Source organism: Maniola jurtina, chromosome 2 (assembly GCF_905333055.1).
Source record: "Maniola jurtina chromosome 2, ilManJurt1.1, whole genome shotgun sequence".
Taxonomy (NCBI): domain Eukaryota; kingdom Metazoa; phylum Arthropoda; class Insecta; order Lepidoptera; family Nymphalidae; genus Maniola; species Maniola jurtina.
This window is the reverse complement of record NC_060030.1, coordinates 9,879,806-9,898,961: the sequence shown is the minus strand read 5'-3', so window position 1 is coordinate 9,898,961 and position 19,156 is coordinate 9,879,806. Positions and strand designations below refer to the sequence as shown.

The 19,156-nt window shown below is 34.8% G+C and overlaps 1 protein-coding gene across 2 annotated transcripts in view; it reads right to left on the bottom strand.

Moving 5' to 3' along the window:
* Window positions 1-19,156, bottom strand: part of LOC123873271 (lachesin-like) — an 81,328-nt gene that overhangs the window by 3,020 nt on the left and 59,152 nt on the right. The window contains exons 3-6 of one of the 2 annotated variants that reach the window (XM_045918061.1): window positions 9,563-9,666; window positions 6,871-7,056; window positions 5,526-5,718; window positions 1,401-1,529 (exon numbers count right to left, since the gene is read on the bottom strand). In XM_045918061.1, coding sequence (XP_045774017.1) covers window positions 1,401-1,529; window positions 5,526-5,718; window positions 6,871-7,056; window positions 9,563-9,666 — 612 coding nt within the window. Of the gene's footprint in view, window positions 1-1,400; window positions 1,530-5,525; window positions 5,719-6,870; window positions 7,057-9,562; window positions 9,670-19,156 lie in introns of both variants that reach the window. The other variant, XM_045918069.1, reaches the window with a different exon arrangement.

Below are 19,156 nucleotides of genomic sequence, written 5' to 3'. Positions count from 1 at the left end.
TGGTCGCAAAGACGGAAAAATAATTGAGCTATTATCTTCTGAGACAGCTTTCCCCCTTCCGTTTACGCTGGATTGCGTCTTTTGTTAATTAGTGCGGTCTTCAGAATCTACGTTGATGGAATCCAGAAAAAAGTGCTACGATTTGTTTCCTAACGTTTACTTAGTAGTAGTACTTTTTTCAGAGAAATGTACCTAGTGCTATTTTGAATACGAGTGTTGTGAAGGCAACTCTCAATAAAATGAATTACCCATTTTTACATAATATAAGTCCATGTAAACCTAATGATTTTGTTATTTATTTATTATTATATACTAGTCACATTATTAAACTCCACATAGACAAAGCTCATACAATTGTACTTTATAAAGTAGACAAATTTGTACACTTGTGTGTGTGACAACTACGTGTAGCAACACAGGCTAAATAGTCGTAGATATCTGCGTTTACGCATCTTTTGACATATCTGCGGCTACGCGCGTGCTACAAAAATGGCGACCGTTGCCAGGGTTGTAACTTATTAAGATTTTTTTTTACCTACTCTTATCTAATATTTTGGACTGAAATACGTATATTATAGGTACACAAGACTTTGTCGTACATAATTAACTAAACAGCGTTCGTAGGTAGCGAATAAATAGCGAGCTTGCTTTCACAGTGAGATTTAAAATAACCGAGTGTTTCCTCTATAGCTTTAGTTAATTACGTTCGCTCACTTATTCACGCTCGTTTAGCACCTATGTGGTATAAAAGTTTTGTTGCACATTCAACGAAGATATTATGATAGAAATAAAAAATAAATATTTTTTTTTTTTTTAAAACTGTGATCATATTTTATAAGGTTAGAAATGTTTATTAATTTACAAAAAAAGCAAAGATTGCTTGATAAGTTAGGCTGATCATAAAGGTATTGGAGTCTTTTTCATGGTATAAAAAAAAATCAAATTAAATCAAATCTTACGTAATCTCTTTGCCTTTCGCATGATGCATGTGCATAGTTACAGGCTCAAAGTTAAAGGGCTAGAATTTAGAATCATAAAGCCAGATATAAAAAATGTTCCTACAAAACCGTGGCATTTATAAATTTGCACCGGGTTATTTACTTCAATGTGTACTAAGTAGTTGAAGTATACAAGATATTTTTCATACAATTTATTTACAAATGTTTTGAAAAATGTCGTGTGATACAAAGGCGTTAAGGTCATATCAAACTCGTAACCATGATAAACCCTCGCCTACGGTTGGAACTTACATAAGTACAAACATCAGCTCATTGTAATAACCTACCTACTTATTTCCCGATGAAATCGATATTTTTTTTCGTTACAGCGCGAGCACGTCTAACTTATATTGACATTACACTTTTAGTTTGGACAGCAGTTATATAAAAATATCAACTTACAGTGTACACTTATGTGGATCCTCTTGCTAACTGTGGGTGGCACGCCATTACTGGCGATACATAAGTACGTCCCCATCTCGGAACGCGATATCTTCGTCAGCTTTAGTACTTCACCCTGGTATGTTAGCACTGTAAACCATATCATAAGTTATAGCTTATTAGGTATATACTTACCCAGAATGAATCGCGTAACATAAATATTATAAGGGTCGAATGGGTTCATTTATTGGGTCTTATTAATTGTAATGCATAATATCCATACTGACATTATTTCAAAAGTGTAACCGTTTGTTTATTACCTAGTCACGGTCCATGCCTTTAACAGATTTTGAAGAAAGATACAAAATAGCTTACATCCTGGGGAATTTATGTCCTGGAATTTTAAAAATATGTATCTAAATCCACGTGGAGAGGAATACGCGGGCACCATTAATGATAATGGAATCTATATTAAGGACTTAAGTTACACAAAATTTATTGTTATATGATATATTGGTATATCACATAATATAGGTACACATAAAAAGTAGACTTTGTGACTACTCTACTTAACAACTTTGGTACAAATGCGTCTCATTAAAAAAACAACTAAATTAAAATTTAAAATCGCATTATACTAGTCGCGGGACTCAATTCATCCTAATTTATTTTATTAACAAAACCTAGAGTGAACACTGAACATAATTCTGTTAATCTTTATTATTAACGCGTAGGCATTATTTACGCACCGAATCTTAAATTACGCTTTTTCTGTACAGTAATTACGTACTAAAATACGCGCTCGAATAAATTTCATTGCGAGATGATAAAATTTCAGAGGTTTTGTGGTCATTATGAATACCGCCGCTAGGTTTTAACTAAAAACTTGAAAAAGGGACGAACGGAATTTGGCCCACTCCAAAGTTGTGGACGTAGAGCGTGTTGTCGTTTAATTGGAGCGCGAATAAGTGGTCTGTGGGCATTTAACATTTTTATTCCTATATACAACTCATAATATTTTTAGGGGTATGAATAATTTTCACCTAGTTTTGTAATAATTGATTGGCCTTATGAAACTTATTCGCGTTATGAAGCTGATGGTAGCAATTAATCCGCACGAGGTTGCACACCAGGCCCACGATCTTCAGAAATCAAGGAACAACTAGGGATAAATGAAACTTATTCGCGATTGTGTAAGAGAAACGTATACTGCGTAAACGTATAGCAAATTCTGCCGTTTGATTGGTTGATTCGCTGTTTACATTTTTTCACAGCCAATCACGGGGCAGAATTTGCTACCGATTACGATAACGATGAATAGGTTATTCTTAAAAAATTGGAGGGCTGAGGCTTGAGCTCCTTTCTTAGACAGGACTACAGGCACGTGATCAAAACGGAATACAATTTTAGTACAAGTAGGAAAATTTCAAAAAACATTTTTTTTTTTTTATTATTATTTGATAACAGACGATCGCAAGAATAGTATGAAAATTCACGCTATTTTGGAATAGTATAATATGATCAATGCCATCCTCTGCTGTTTAGATTTTTTTATAAGTTGGTGAAACACCTAAAGAAGGATCTAGTGTTTGAATTTTTAAGTAGGTAAAGCTCTTCATTCATGAATAGTAAAAAGTTAATACTGTTTCTGAAGAAGTCCAACTAATCTTATAAGTTAGCAATGTTTATATTATATTCTTACAGTGCGAGCAAGAGAATTCAACTAATTAAGACAAGCTGAAAACAATAGTCGCGAAATTCATCCCGAGTAGTTGTATTGTGGCGTGTAAAATGCGGTCACGCGGATGTACGTGTTATTATACATATTATTCAGAAAAACAATGCTTTCCTCGTGCTATTCAAATAAACTAAGACAAATGCAATAATTTTGTTCCCGGCCACTGGGTTTGCTGTTATTTGAGGTTAGTATACGCTACATTTTTTTCAATTAAAACAGCTCAGTAAGATTTATTAAAAGAAATGGTTATATAATATGTATAACAGATATTATTTTATTTCTATTATTTGGTTTTTATTTACATAATAATATCATGTAGGTATAAATGGGTAAATAGCAAGTAAATAAAATTTTACCTATCTCACTATTTCTTCACTAAATATTATAAAGCAAATATAAAGTTTTCAATTCGTGCTTATCCGTGTATTTGTGGAATCAAATATTCACTTTTAGTAAATATTTTTTTACCTGCCGCGAAGCTTGGAAGAGTCGCCTGAGATAAACATTGCATAGGTAGCGTATAGCTACTTACTCGTAATTATGGCAACGAAATAAAAAGAAACTTTCCAACAGGAAACTGAAGTACTGTTCATTAACTTTTAAATATTAAACGATCGGCAAAAAGAACTTTTTATAAAAGAAAGTGAACCAAAAGTAGGCTCAATTCCAAAGAATCCACCGAGCGCCATAAAGCGTTTTAACATTCCTACAATGAACTAGGTGTCTATTCACGCTGGAACTCTACTAATTACGACAAACTTTGAACAATACTGGACGCGAAGTTCATCCGGGGCAGTCGTCGCATTGTCGCGCCTCAAAATAATGCGGTCACACAGACCGCACGGTATTGTACATGCACAGAAAAACAATGCCGTCCTTGCGCTATTCAGATATACTAAGACAAATGAAATATTTTTCCCACGAACGCTGAGCTCGCTGTAATTTGAGGTCACCCAGCGCTGCAGTTTTCTAATTATAAAGCTTCTGGATGATTTATTAAAAAGTGCAAGTAGCCGTTGGGCGTTGTCTACATGAAAACATTTTCTTTTTCGAATTTCTTGCTTGTAATGTTGCGGAGTTTTGCTTTTTACTTATTGGGTTTTATTTTTAGGAGAGGAAAAATTTATATTTAGACTAGTTATTAGCATTTAATAAATATTTTCTTCGTCAGCAATTCCAGATTTTTATTCAGCGTCTGTTGATTCTAAACCTTTATTGACAGTTCCAAGTTTTTTGCGAGGCGCAGCTGCCATGAATTTGAACTACCTATTACCCTCCTAGGTAGTTGGTTTCGTTTTGTAAACTTACTTATTTTCGATAGTAAAAGATACCTAACGCATTTGCAGGATTTCATTTTATTTGTTTCAAGTGTAATTCTTTTAGGTAGGTACAAATAGAAAAAGAAAAATTCATACGCTAATAATTATATTGGTTAAAAGAAAAATATTCTGTACGATAAAACCCAACAATCCGTATTAGTACTTCAATTTCCATACAAATGTGAACACAGTTTTGTTTTTTTTTTTTAAATGAAAGTTTGTAACGGTGCAATTACTCTGCAGTATAACGGAACAATCAAGTTTCAAGGAAATTCTCTGGAGTTTTCATTTGGAAAAAAACTGGCTATTTTCATAATGATATTTTACTATCATAAATTATAAAAAATGTTATTAAATAGTGCAGTATTATATAATATCTACTAACGAACACAGTAGATAGTTATCTAATAGTATATAGTAGCTAGATCTAATCTCTATGGCGGTTGCCATACCGCAAGGTTTATATTCGTAATTTATGAACCGTTATCCCACAGAATGCTCTCTAATAACATTCAAAAAAATTATACTCCAACAATAATTAGATTGGCAGCAAATATAATACTTGTGATATGATTTTCATTTCAGAACTCCGTACTTGAATTTCTGAAGCTTTTATGTTATATCTATGACGAAAATGCGCGTGGGAATTGCGGTAGGTACGAGGCTACCAGCACAGCACAGCGGGACAGTTTTTGTAACGAATTATACCGGCATCTGCGGCTGCATCGCATCTATTTTGTCTACATCGCGGTCCAGACTGTCCCAGACTAACCGGGATTACTTGGTCACATAACCCCAGAAACATACCTACGGCGACATGCACCTTCGAAGGCACTCGCACTCATAATCTCTTCTGAAAGAGTTACTCGTTCGTATAATTAATAAGTAGTTACGTGATAGAAAGAGAGGTTTTGTAGGCTAATACAAATTCTAGAAAGAATCGCTATTTATTTAGACGCCTTTGTGAAGCGACTCTTCTGTACCTTGAAGTCACTAATAAGGTACAGACGGGTCCTTCTTTGGTTCGTTCTTTGGTCCAGACCCGCGCCCTCAGCGCTTGGTTTATCTCTCTCACCTTAAATCTCTTACCTTTTGTCTTCGCTCCAGTGCTGTCTCTTACAACTATTTCCTGTCCATCTTCCCGTTTCCACATTACTCGTGGGGGAGGGATGCCGCGAGCTCTACACGATACTCGGGCCGTGCCACCTTCAGGTACCATTGTGTCTCCTGACGTTTCTTCGGTTATGAAGTCTGGTGGTATTACTACCTCCAGATACCCCATCTGTTCAAAAAATAATGATTATGAGTATGTAAATATAAAATACTTTATTCAAAAGATTTACTCCTTTGGTGTTGGTTAATTATATTCTAAAATAGAATAGAAATTTTTAAAAGTACTTTGAATCATCAGATGTATCTACCAGTGGTTCGGAATGTTTTTCCTAGCAAGAAGAACCAGCAAAACACTCCGCGGTTGCTCTTTTCAATAATTACATGTACAATAATAATTATGATGCTATCTATAAAAGTAATTGCAGTCCTGCAAATTGATGAAGCGAGCTGCAAGTCGAATCCACGCTATTTTGTCATTGACATAATCTTCGACGGTGTAATGAATGCTTATTTTAGGGCAATTGCCCTATAAATTTATTAACGGATCATTTGTTTAAATTGATATTATTCTTCCTTAAGTCGATTCTTTACAGTGTGATCATAATTTTTATAAAAATAATTGTAATGCGCATCAAAACCTTTTGCTTGAAATCAATACTTCAGATTTCTTATACGAAGTATTTTATAATTAGTATGTCTAAAGAAACCGCAAAATAGTTGGTGGGTACACATTTTGAGATTGAATAATGAGTCTTGGATAAATAGTGTCCGGGGCAGATTGATTTACGGTCGGGCTTTCAGAAAATGAATTATTTCGTACAGCCTTTCAGCTCAATAATCACATTTTAAATTAATTGAAACCTTTTCAGCGATATATTGAAGCGGAGCGTCGAATGTTAAATAGGCAGAAGGGGCAATTTGCTTTACACTGCCTGTGAATTGTAACTTTATTATTGGTACATTGCCGTAATTTTTCACAAAAAAATTTCAGTGATATTTAGTTGTATAGACGAATTTTGCATGTTAAACAACGTGCAGCAGCAATAAAACAAATTAGTTGGTGCAATGTTCATTGTATTTTACTGCCATTTCAACGTCAATTTTTCGCTCTGCCAAAGCTATACCGAGCGATTCATTCCGGCACGATGCCGCGTATAAATCGATCAGGCTTATGCTTATGGGTCCATGAAAGTGCCATACCCCTTCCAATTTAACGCGTTTCTATCTTATGTCCACTTTTCACTCACATGCAAATCCAGACACGAAAACAGTGACTAAAAGAGTTTGAATAACAAATAACATGAGGTTGGTATATACTTACTTGGCTTTTCATTGGGTCTGTGTTAATTTGGCACATATACTGTCCTCGGTCCTCCTCCTGTACGTTCTTTATGTGTAGGTACCACGTGGAGTGATCAGCGTGCGAGACTGACACCCTGTGGTTGTGGGTGATCACGTGCTCGTGGATCGCTTGTATGGCTTTTGTATCTGCCTTCACCCAGCCCACCTAAACAACCCAGTGTTTTGTTACAGATTTCTATTTCAGACTATAGAAAAATTTGTGAACTCCACGAAATTGTTATTCATTATCCTGAATACAAGTTTTAAGATCATTGTGTCGTTTGAGAGAGCTGTCGGGAGCAGAAACTCGTAAACAAGTTTCACGCATGGAATAGTACTAATTATTACAAACCGCTAGCACTACACGACTAAACATACTCTTATACCTGTATAAAATCGTTTCATCTATCGCAAACATCGAATTGGAATTATTTTGATACAATTGGGTATAGATGGTTCATCCTTCTTGATAATAAATAATATTTTATCTATTTTTTAAATCTATGATATTAAAATTAATTAATAGTAATCATAGTTAAAAGTAATTCTATTCAAATGATTTTAAAATCAAATATTTAAGTACTTACTGTTTGTAAGTTATAATATTTTAATGTAAACTAACCAAAGACATAGATTTAAATCTTTGGAACCAATCCGATTCAAATTCGGTAAATATATTATGATTATAGTATATTGCTTTTTACAGTACTTTAAGTATGAATAAGTACCAGTAAAGCTTTGCCAAAACTAAAATATAGACGACAGCGGATAGTTTAACGTGAACACGTCATGTTCGTGGATCGCAAGTATCGCTTTTGTGTCTGCTTTGACCAAACCCACCTGAACAATGCGGTGATTTATAACCCATCTCAGAGGGAGGACGATAAATCTTGCAATTTCTTAACAATATTCTTAGCTAGCTCTATTCATATTTTTAATACATACTCCAAAAATAATTATAAACTGCTATCGTAAGGTTTTGTGGTACAAGACACCAAAAAGATGTGAATGGCGATAAAAATCACAAGATTTTAGAAATAATGGGGTTTTAGAAAGTCTACCATAGGTGTCGTCTATATTTTGCAGATTGACTCGTCATTTCATAGAAGCGTAAGTAGTATGATATAAAAAAATTACATGTTTTTGTGTCGGGATGCGGCTCATATAAATATGCGGGTGCTAGAATTGTCCATTACAGTCCGTTGATACTCTAGGATCATAATATTTATAGCACCACTGTTATTTTAAATAGCCGCATTAATAAAATATACAACGAAAAGCTTTTTCGCTTTACTTTCTGCAAAAGGAACAACTGAATGGCAGCGTGGTTTTTGTTAATTGAATTTATTGTAAGATACGGCTTTACGCTCAGAGTCGGAGTGTACAGTTATTTAAAAATAACCAACGAATAATTGATATTATACCAGAAATAAGAGCTTTTTTATTTTTCAAAGGTAAAAAGACGATGAATGAGAATGGAATGAGTTAGTGTGTGTTAGTGCAAAGGAGAAAGCTCGCATATCTGCGCAATTCAAAATATGACCAGCTACGACTTCATCATAATATTATATGGTAACATGAAAGGAAAACATAGGCGAATATTCTGGCTCAAGAACCTTTGCCAGTGGTTCAACATGAGCATAGGGTCACAGTTTAGGGCAGCGAACAAATCCCACGCTACGCTTTCCAGTGCGAGGTTACCTTTCTAGCAGTTTGGGACCCCAATATCTATCAGTTTTTCGAATAATTATGAGCTTTGCCCATTCACACTTTAGCTTCGCAACCCATCGAGCTATCGATTCCTCTGGTTCTACGGTTACTCTATGGATCTCCTGATTTCTGATTTCATCACATGCGGAAACTCCAAGCGTAGCTCAATACCGATGTTTAAGATTGATTGGATCGATTGCAAAACAATATCTGGTGTTATGTTTCATCACATAAGTCAACACAGATGATTAGTGCGACAATAACTCGACAGCCACCTCGTAAATTAGTATGCAATTAATGTTTACAGTGAGATAGCAGCAGCTTTAGGTAAACACCAATGACCTGTCAATTGATGCAAGATTAATATGCTTACCTCACTTGGAAGTGGTAATTTAAGCATCCCTTGATATCTACTCCACACTTAAACAGGTTGCAAGCTTATGATGAGGCTATCCATCTTGAGTTACAGTTACCACCAACAGTCAGTCAGTTGGTTAAAAATAAGAATCAAACGCTACGTGCTACATAATAATATACTCTAGCAGATTGCCTGGTTTAGTTTGCTTTACTTGAGAATACCATAAATAAATTGGCAGTTCCATCACATCAGACATTTTATTATTATGATCTTTCTCGCGAGGTTAGCACCGTTACAAAAGTTGTGGAAAAGCGTTGTCACACAAATTTGTATTCAACTGTAAGAAACCATCACAGAAACCAAAGCTAAATAGCGAGGTTGTCAGTTTTGAACGACAGAATTTTGTGGAGCAATCTGCGAATTGAGAAAAAAACTAAAAGACTGATATATTATGCCCGTAGCGGCTTTGACTTGACCGTAACCCTTTGGCATCGTTACACTGAAACTTTTTATAGAATTCCTCAGTTACTCACACTTATGTAGGTATAAGCTGCACCTTAGCTTGTAAATTGTAGGTAATACTTAATACTAGATTTATACTCACTCGGTAAACGCCTAAATTGACGACTATACACTTGAAGGTTGCATCACGACCGATGGGAACTGTTAGATTGGTCAGTGGCTCTCCGAATTCTGGTACCTCCACACCTCCTGTCAACAACGAATCCTATTATAATATACCATAATAATTTTAAGAGCCTGTTTCAGAACCTCCAGGTAAACTTTATAGTAACAAATTTTTCGGTTTATAACAGTACAACAACAACAGTACAATAACAAATTATTCGGTATATACAGTTTTCGTACTGGGAATCTGTTAAAATGCCAAATTTATCAGGCCCTTAGTATAGAATTTAGAACTTGTGATTTTAATCATTGAAAATAAATTACAGAAGTTACAAAAATTCTCATCATGGAGAATAGGTTAAAGTCTAGGTATAGTAAGCAAAAAGTTTCCTTCCAAATGGAAGCGGGATAGATTTGTTTTCGATTATCGGTGTCGATTGTGGTAATACAATAAAACTTGATCCGAATCCAATTCAATCGTTTAGCGGAATAAATAATCGTGAAATCATGCATTGTGTTCGAACCATGTGTTATTTTGGATATTTTAATTAATTTTCAATTTGATGTCAATCACCCAAAAATTAATTAGAATTGAATTTTAAATGAATCAACTAGTTACCATAATTTTCAATTTGAATTGCCATACCTATACCTACTTACGTTTTGATATGTTGTTATATAAAATTTATAATAATAATTGTAGGGCATTTATTATAATGAAGATGTGCGTTTATTTGATGTTAATCATGGAATATACAGGGGTTAGTATTTACAAGTATCATCATCATCATCCACCGATAGAGGTCCACTGCTGGACAAAGGTCTATTGTAGGGGTCTTCACACGCCACAATCTTGCTCCCTACGGCTCGTTTGATGTTGTATGTCTACTTAGTAGGCTTCCAACGCTGCGCTTTCCGGTGTAAGGTTGCCATTCTGGCACCTTGGGACCCCAACGTTCATTGGTTTTTCGAAATTTACTAAGTGGGCCGGCTCATTGCCATTTCAGTTAAGTGCGGACTGCTAACATAGCTACCACAGCTTTGAGAACATTATGGGAACTGTCAGGCATGGACGTTTCCTCACGATATTTGCCTTCATCGTTAAAGCACGCAGCTTTGAAAAGCTAAAGGTGTGTGCGAACCCTAGGCTTCCCGAATAGGAGGCGGACGTCTTAACTACTAGGCTATCACGACTCTTTTTGTATTATATTAAAAATCCATGTGTTATTATTAGTTGCATTTTGAAGTTACCAAGATCGCTTTACAACAAAGTCATTCTAAGTTGCAAACTTTCAGCGCGTTAAGATTTATGAAGAGACAGTGAGTGATTCATGACGAAAGACGAGGTTAAAACAATTTCACCTTATAGATTTGAATAGTGGTATAAAAGTGCATTAGATATCATATTATACCAACATAACTTGCTTTCTATAAACAATAAAGTAACTTCATAATAATTATGTTTCTTTAGTAGGTAGGTACTCACTAACAGAAAAATCCCTACTCATATATTTTTATAGTTTAGCGTTATAGTTATACGAAAGTGTGTGTTCTTTGTTGGTTGGTTTGTATGACAACTGCGCCGCGACGGAGCAATGGATGGCATGACTTGAGAGTGACACAGGCTTTTTATCCCATAAAATTTAAAAGTTCCATGGGATTTTTACAATTTAAATCCACACGGACGAAGTCGCTGGCATTAGCTAGTTAAATAAAACAGACATCATAATTTGAAATACATTAAAGTTAAATTCAATTCTTTGTTAATAGCTTTTAGAGTACCTACCGACTGAGCACAAAATTACGACTCTAATGTCACGTAGTACATTAAACTTAAAGATTAGTTAGCAAGATTTATGCTCTTTGACTCGTGTGGTTAACCTGAAAATAATTTCGAATAAGAATATTATTTCTATTTTGATATACAACAAAATTAATGTATTTAATTTTGGATACATAACGAGAACATTATTTTGGCCTGAAAAGAGTACCTAACGGTTGAATTTTAGCCAGCTCTGACGAACGAACTCGCTGAAGAAAGCTAGTATTTTATAATTTGTGAAAGGATCTGGAGCATACTTATCTCAAGAAATCAAATTACATGGAACAATCACAATCAAATCACATTAAATGGAAGTGTCAACACCCGAAAACAGGAAACATTGAGGAGAGAGAGAGAAATGAGGAGATATATGATCTGCGTGACTTTGCTACTGCAAATGTATGAAGTAACTAGCTAACGCCCGCGACTTCGTCCGCGTGTATTTAGGTTTTCCAAAATCCTGCGGGAACTCTTTGATTTTCCGGGATAAAAAGTAGCCTATGTGCTAATCCAGGATAATATCTACCTCCATTCCAAATTTCAGCCAAATCCGTCCTGTAGTTTTTGCGTGAAGGAGTAACAAACACACACACACACACACATACATACAAACTTTCGCCTTTATAATATTAGTAGGAAGTAGGATGATACAGGAAAGGAGTACGAAGTTTGCGGTTCGCATTTGATCTGAGTTGCTGCCATCGCCAAGTTACAAGCGTCTCACAGTTGACAGTGCTAGTTTGCAGTCGGATTACATGTTAAAACATAATGAATGCATAGTGTAGCTCACCGCATTATTATCTCAAAATACCGTTGGAAGTGTTAATAAATAAAGAAAATAATGCAGGTATAGAGAGAAAGACGTACAATAAGATATCTCGTGACTTTGCTGGTGCAAATGTATGACCTAATGAAACAGGAAAGGAGTACGAAGTTTGCAGTTCGCACTTGATCTGAGTTGCTGCCGTCGCCAAGTTACAAGCGTCTCACAGTTGACACTGCCAGTTTCAGTTGCATTAGCTAAGACCGTTGAACAATGTCAATTGTCAACTTGGAACTTGGAATTGGCGAGTTATGTAACTCAGTTTGTTAAACTACTAGTTTTGAGGTTGTAAATGGATAGTGTTTTAAATTAATTAAATCTGAATCGTAATTTATAATCTATCGATTCGAAATTCGAAAGTATCCGAATAAAAATTTTGTTTCCAATTTCGAACAGAGTTCTGAAATAATTTGGAGATAATATACAGAAAGTTACTATAACGTATTAATTGCAATAAGATGAAACTGCGCTTATTTTTTTGTCCTTTATTTTATTTTCTAAGATAATAATTATAATTTAATAAATTGATTTGTTCAGCATTTTTAATAAGTCTAAATAAAATACTATTATAACTAAGGTATTCTCTTTTTTTTATTGTTTGTATGATTATATATGTATTAAACTGAAATGTGAAGGTACTTATCTAAAAGTGAACATGGTTTAGTGGTAATGGGAATAGTTTAGTGTTTTACCAATATGAAAAGCCTACCTCCTGCTCCTGTTAAAAGATAAATATTTTCGTAAAAAATAATTATCATTAAGCATTACAAGTAAGTAAGCAATTACTTTAAACCAGTTTTGTTAAACTAGAATAGTCTGCAGTGAGAACTATTGAAACTAGGCAGTTACAAGTTTAGTAGGTATTCGTAACTACTTGAGCTTCTGCGATGTCACCACAAAGTTTTAGGCTTCTTGCATTTGACCCTGACAGCTTTGCTTGCTCTTTAAACTATGTAAGGAAACTTAATAGCATTGTCTCTACGTGGCCAGATCAGAAATGAAGAGATTCTTAGGAACCATAAGCTTATCAAGAGGATCCTGATTAGAGATTAATTATAATAATTAATCACTAATCAGGATCATTTTGATAAGATGGAATATTATAAGCGAAGAAAATTAATATAAATTGGATTCAGCTATTTTTAATACCCTTAGGGCCGGAGCACATAATATGGCGGAGCGCAGCGCAGAGCATGCCCGCGAAGTTTTCTAATCGCGGGACACATTACGCGAATTTGTACTAGAGAATGCGCGAGCACGCGCGGGACTGCGCGCGGATGCGCGAGTATCCGCACGGATGCACAATTGATTTTAAATATTATTTCGATAATTATATCTAAAATCAATTGTGCATCCGTGCGACATGCATCGATAATATTTTGACTGTGAAAAATGCTCTGCGCTGCGCTCCGCTATATGTGCCTCGGCCCTTACAATATAAACTAATCAAAAATCTAAATAGAATTCCATTTACAAAAACAGTATGTATTTTTAACTTAGAATTCGAAAATAATGGTTGCCATTACTATCAACGTATAGCTAAATAATTGGGATTAGAAACTTAATTCTTGTAGGTATTTTCTACAACGTAAACCACGCACTAAGAAAAGATTTTCAAAAATTCTACCTGAGCCTAACCTGGGTAGGTGAGTTAGTTTACAATAAACTCGAACCAAAGAATATGCAATTATTAAAAGTTGAACATGCTTAATTAAACTTGAACAGACGTTGGTATTCAACATCTCAAGGCAAATGAAATAGGAAAGTAGTTGCAAGTTTGTGGTTCCTGCTTCAGCTTATCTGGCGTGTCAGCGTAAAGTTGCGAGCTCGTCACAATAGATACTGTCTGTTTCAGTTGTACTAAAGGCTACAGTGGAATAATATCAACTTAACACTTCGAGTTGCGGAGTTGTGCAACTTGACGAGTTGTGTAACTGTAGTTGCAACTAACGTAGTTATGCAACACACGAGTATTGCAACTAGTATTACAATATAAGAAGTGTATATCACTGGTTTTATTTTCTTAAATAACATTGCATGTTATTAGTATTTTAAAGTTTTAAATTACGTTCCCAACAGAAAATTATTTTTGGACTAGCTTATGCTTGCAACTTCACCCACGTGGGTTTAGGTTTTCAAAAATCCCGATGAAACTCAATTTCTCGGCTATAAAAAATAGCTGTCACTTTGCAGGTCTTTAACTACGTAATAAACTTATCCATACAAGAAATCACATCAATTCGTTGATTATGATTGAAGTACAAGCCAACAAACCTACAAACAATACACTTTCGTTTATATCATGTTGGGATATAGATGGTTATATTGGTTTCAAAATATCATGCTAGCTGCATACTAATGGTACTTAATAATATTAGTTCTGTAAGATGCCTCTTTTCCTTGAAACGTAGCAGTTAAACCTATTTTTTAAATTCCTGTTCGGTCGTTATAAGTAATGATGACCGTTTCTAGGCGTATCGAGGCTACGGATGCGGAAGCTATAAATTTTGAAAAATTTTCTGCAGGTACGCTATTTTCTGGGCATTTGGTATCTCAATATGCTGTATAACGGCATCTATGGAGAGGACATAACATCGCTGAATGGCCTCGTCGAAGGCAGTAAAAAGTGTCGTTTTGCAACAACAGCTCCCACAATATCGTCACAGGCTGGGGCGCAGTAAAATGTTTACAAAATATCTTATTTCTATTTAGGTCGAGCTTGGTGTCTTCGTAGTGAAATTTTTCAGCTGGTGTCTCGAGATTTTATCACCCATTTTTAACCCGTTACTAATTAGGTAGATATTTAAAATTTTTTACAACTTCCTTCGTTTTGTTTTCTCTAAATTATGTAAAACATAGTCGCAATTCGTGTTTGCCTATACACCTTCCTATACACTCATAACCTCTAAATTTCTTTGCAAATTTCAATACGGTTTTCAATAATTAAACCGATGCACAAGTATATAAGGCTTACTCATTTAGGCATACATCATGACGATGAAAATAAGTAAAATAATAACGGAGCGAAATTATTATGAAAGTGTCTTTGTTTTGTTGGTTTGTGTTTCAGGGCAATGGATCGACGTAACTTTTTACATCAATATTTTATAGTTAAACATTTAGAGATTGACATAGGTATTGGCGTCACTCAGAAAAGCAGGTATTATTTAAATATTTTTATCGAATTATTGGAATGTCCTCTCCAAAACCAACACAAAAAAACACAAGTTTAATGTGTAAGGTTATCCGAGAGTTTTAATCTAAACAAACTAATGCCAAAATAAATAATTTAATTAGAGCGTGATTGCTATCACAACATCTAATTATTCAGTTCACAATCCAAATACCGAAAATATGCGATATCGCTCCGAATCTCGGAAGGAGACTGAACTAAAACCTTCGAAACACCCGTATTTATGCAAGTTCAATCTTGTTGGCCTCCTAGCAACAGATTGTATGACATCGAATGAGGCAAATATCGATTTTATCAAACTACCTGCATTAGGTAAATTAATAATTTTATATTATTTTTGACAACTCAAATCAATTTTTAAAAATAACCTTACATAGGCTACTTTATAATGAGTCTCACGAGATTTTTAAAAACCAAAATCCACAAGGATGAAGTCACGAGCATAGCTAGATAGTACATCTGTGTACAAAACCTACAAATGACGTCATCATTAAGAAGTCCTTATGTTCTGTATAAATTTTTGAGTTGATGAGAGTATTCAGCGATGATAAAAATTCACTGTAAAAAATTGCAAGAATTTCTCACAGTAACAAACGGCGAGCAACATCTTGCAGCTTAATGTCCAAAAACGCTGTTTTGCAACATTAAGAATCGTTCTGCGCAATGCCTTGCAGCGGTACACGTTCCCGTGATACATGTGAGATATCTTTGAAATGTTGCAGTTTTGTTTTACTTGAACATTTACTCGTAGTGTGTTTAAACGAAAAACCTACTTATTACTATTGTTATACTAGCAAACGCCTGTTTGCAACAGTGGAATTAACATAAAGAGACATTATAAAGCGCAGTGCCGCGATGATGAAGTATGTATGATGTAGCCAATGATTGTAAGAAGGTAATCTTAGAACTTAAACTATTAGTTCTTTTTATTGATCGGAGCACATATATCTACAAAATCTAGATACTAGCGATTCGCTTTTTATGAATTTTCAAACCGATTAGCGCAAGTTAAACGAGTTTTAATTTTATAAAACAAGAGTTTGAACCGCTCTTTGTAACGTTAGGACTTGACACAGTTTTGCACTTTTGTTACTCGATTTAATTACTGTGTCGTCTAAAAATTTTAAAGTTAAAGAAAATCATTTAAAAATTAAAGGGAGCTTATTTTGTGATGATGTTTTGTAAGTCTACTCTTGTTAAGAAAATTACTATTTTAATAATTTTTAATTTTACTATAAAAAGTATGTAGGTTATAATATATTCGACCCGTTTATTAGTACGTAGGTATAGGTATGTACGTATGCCCGCGATTATCTAAAAGACAATTAAATGGTCTTTTAGATAATTTAACCGATTTTGTCTATACATATAATAAAATTGTAGAAAAGTGGTGTCTGTACAATGGAAATATATAAAAAAAAAGTAGCAGGGGTTGTTATTATATCGATGCCGAACCCGAAATTGTAATTATTTTTTTTTTTGTCTGTTTGTCTGTTTGTCTGTGTGTTTGTGCACGCTAATCTCAGAAACGGCTTATTCGATTTAGATACGGTTTTCACTAATATATTGTAGTAAGCTTCACTTAGGATTTAGTGTTTATTTCATGTCAATCGGTTCACAAATAAAAAAGTTATGTCAATTTAAAGAATCACGGCGCCTCGCCTCCGTGGCTATATAAAGCGCGAAAAGTCACTATTCCACGCGAACGAAGTCGTGGGCACAGCTAGTAATTAATAAATATCTAATTCTGCAGACCAGGTTTAATGATTATAATAAGTACAACACATCTCTCATGTTAATTTTGCATTGCGAATGCAACAAGTAAACGTTGTCGGACTTATTTTACTTAGTGCTGATTTTGCCAGCGTCGAGTAACGTTAAATCAAGGAATTGGGCGTAATGACAGTTTTTTGTATTAAAAACCTGCCAAAATATCAAAATTTACTCTCGGATCGGAAATCGGCCCTTAGGCTGTTTGTCGATAGTAGCTCTAACATAATAACGTATTTGCAATACATAATCTACCGAAAAAAAACTTTTAGTATCATACTTTATCACGCTCAACTTTATTTAGGGCAGAAATAATTTACTTTCACTTTACAACATTGGACACAATGTTTATCACAATTTTGGGTCCAAATTTTCAACATCGCAATTTCAGCGGTGATACGTTCATAAATTCAATGAAATTACCCATCTTTCTGCGCTTCAAAGAGGCCATATATCTCCCGGTTACAGCGCCTTGCGATGTCGGCCATCACGCGAGTGATAAATCAGGATGGCGGTATTATGAAGCAAAACTCATGAAATTTTAAATTTTTATATTTTTACTTACTATAATAGTACTTTTAGGGCCACAATCGTTCAATGGTTAAGAAGAGAAAAGAAAACCCCACCCGATGAAATTGAATTGATGCAGTATTGTATTTTCTTACTTCTACGCATACGGTTAGTTCGGGGCAAGATCACTATAGTTAGTGAACTTGTAATAAAACGTTATTCTATATTTTAAAGAGTTGTAAACTGACTTTTAAAAGAACAGGTACTCAATTCGGCGCGTTTTTTTCAACTTTTTATGTACTTAATTAATTTCATATTTTATTTCTTGTCATATAACTTTTAACTTAATCAGATTTCTATTAACTAATACTTAGAAGCCACACTACTTCGTTAAAAGTTGACAATCGCATGGGCGACATCGCTTTCTTTTGCAAAATTACAGGTTAAAGTGTGGGGTATATATATATGACTCCGCTGGTGTTAAATGATACACCCAAAGTTATGTACACTGGTTTATTGTTACCCACATTATATAATACACAATAAGAAAATTTACACTAAAGTTGTATTTACAATGCTAACTAATTATTTACATGGAACAGAATGCGTTCTATTCATTATCGCGAGTCGTCCACGAAGGGGACGCAACGAGTGTCAAAGTAGACTGATGAAACGCACTGAACACTGGGAATCTGGGGAAAGCCTTTTTATAGTCTTTCCCCGTCCACCGTACTTGTTTACGCAAAAGCCAGTAAATACCGGTTCTTACCGGCTGCGCGCAGGTGTGTTTAGCAGGTGCGCTCGCAGCTGCAATATGCAGGTGGCATTCTTGGAATTTGCCCGCCGCGATTTACCGTCGTCACACAACAAACAGTTGCACGACGACCAAAACGCGGTCTAACCAACCTACAGTGGTCGGTCGCCACAAAAGCACTTGTCACTCACAACTTAATTTCAATATGTTTAAACGTAGGTTTAAACAATTCATTTCTTTTATTTTTGCAATATATTTATTGAACTTTCAATATCAATCCATACATTTAAGCGGCTGCGTGATAAATTAAAAAAGTAGGTAGAAATCGATTTTATCCCAACCCTGCAGTAGCTTGACCTATTATACTCCGCATATACCTATAGATTGAATAAAAGTCATACGATATGAGACTAATCCTCATATTATTAGACGACCTAATCCAAAGGAAAGCGGAAGGTTATATTTATTTAGGCCAACAATCTGATTCAGAAGGGATTTTATGATGATGGAAATAAAGAAGTAGGTATTCAATTAGGGATGGGCAGCCCTTGAAATGCTGAATCATCTTTGCCAGTGCCTTTTTTCGTACGATGTTTTTTAATTCAATAAAAAGTCTCGACTTTAGTAAAATACGTCAGAGTTTAGTATTTCTTATAATATGAATGCTTGCTTCACTTCGTCAGCCCAATTTATTATTAT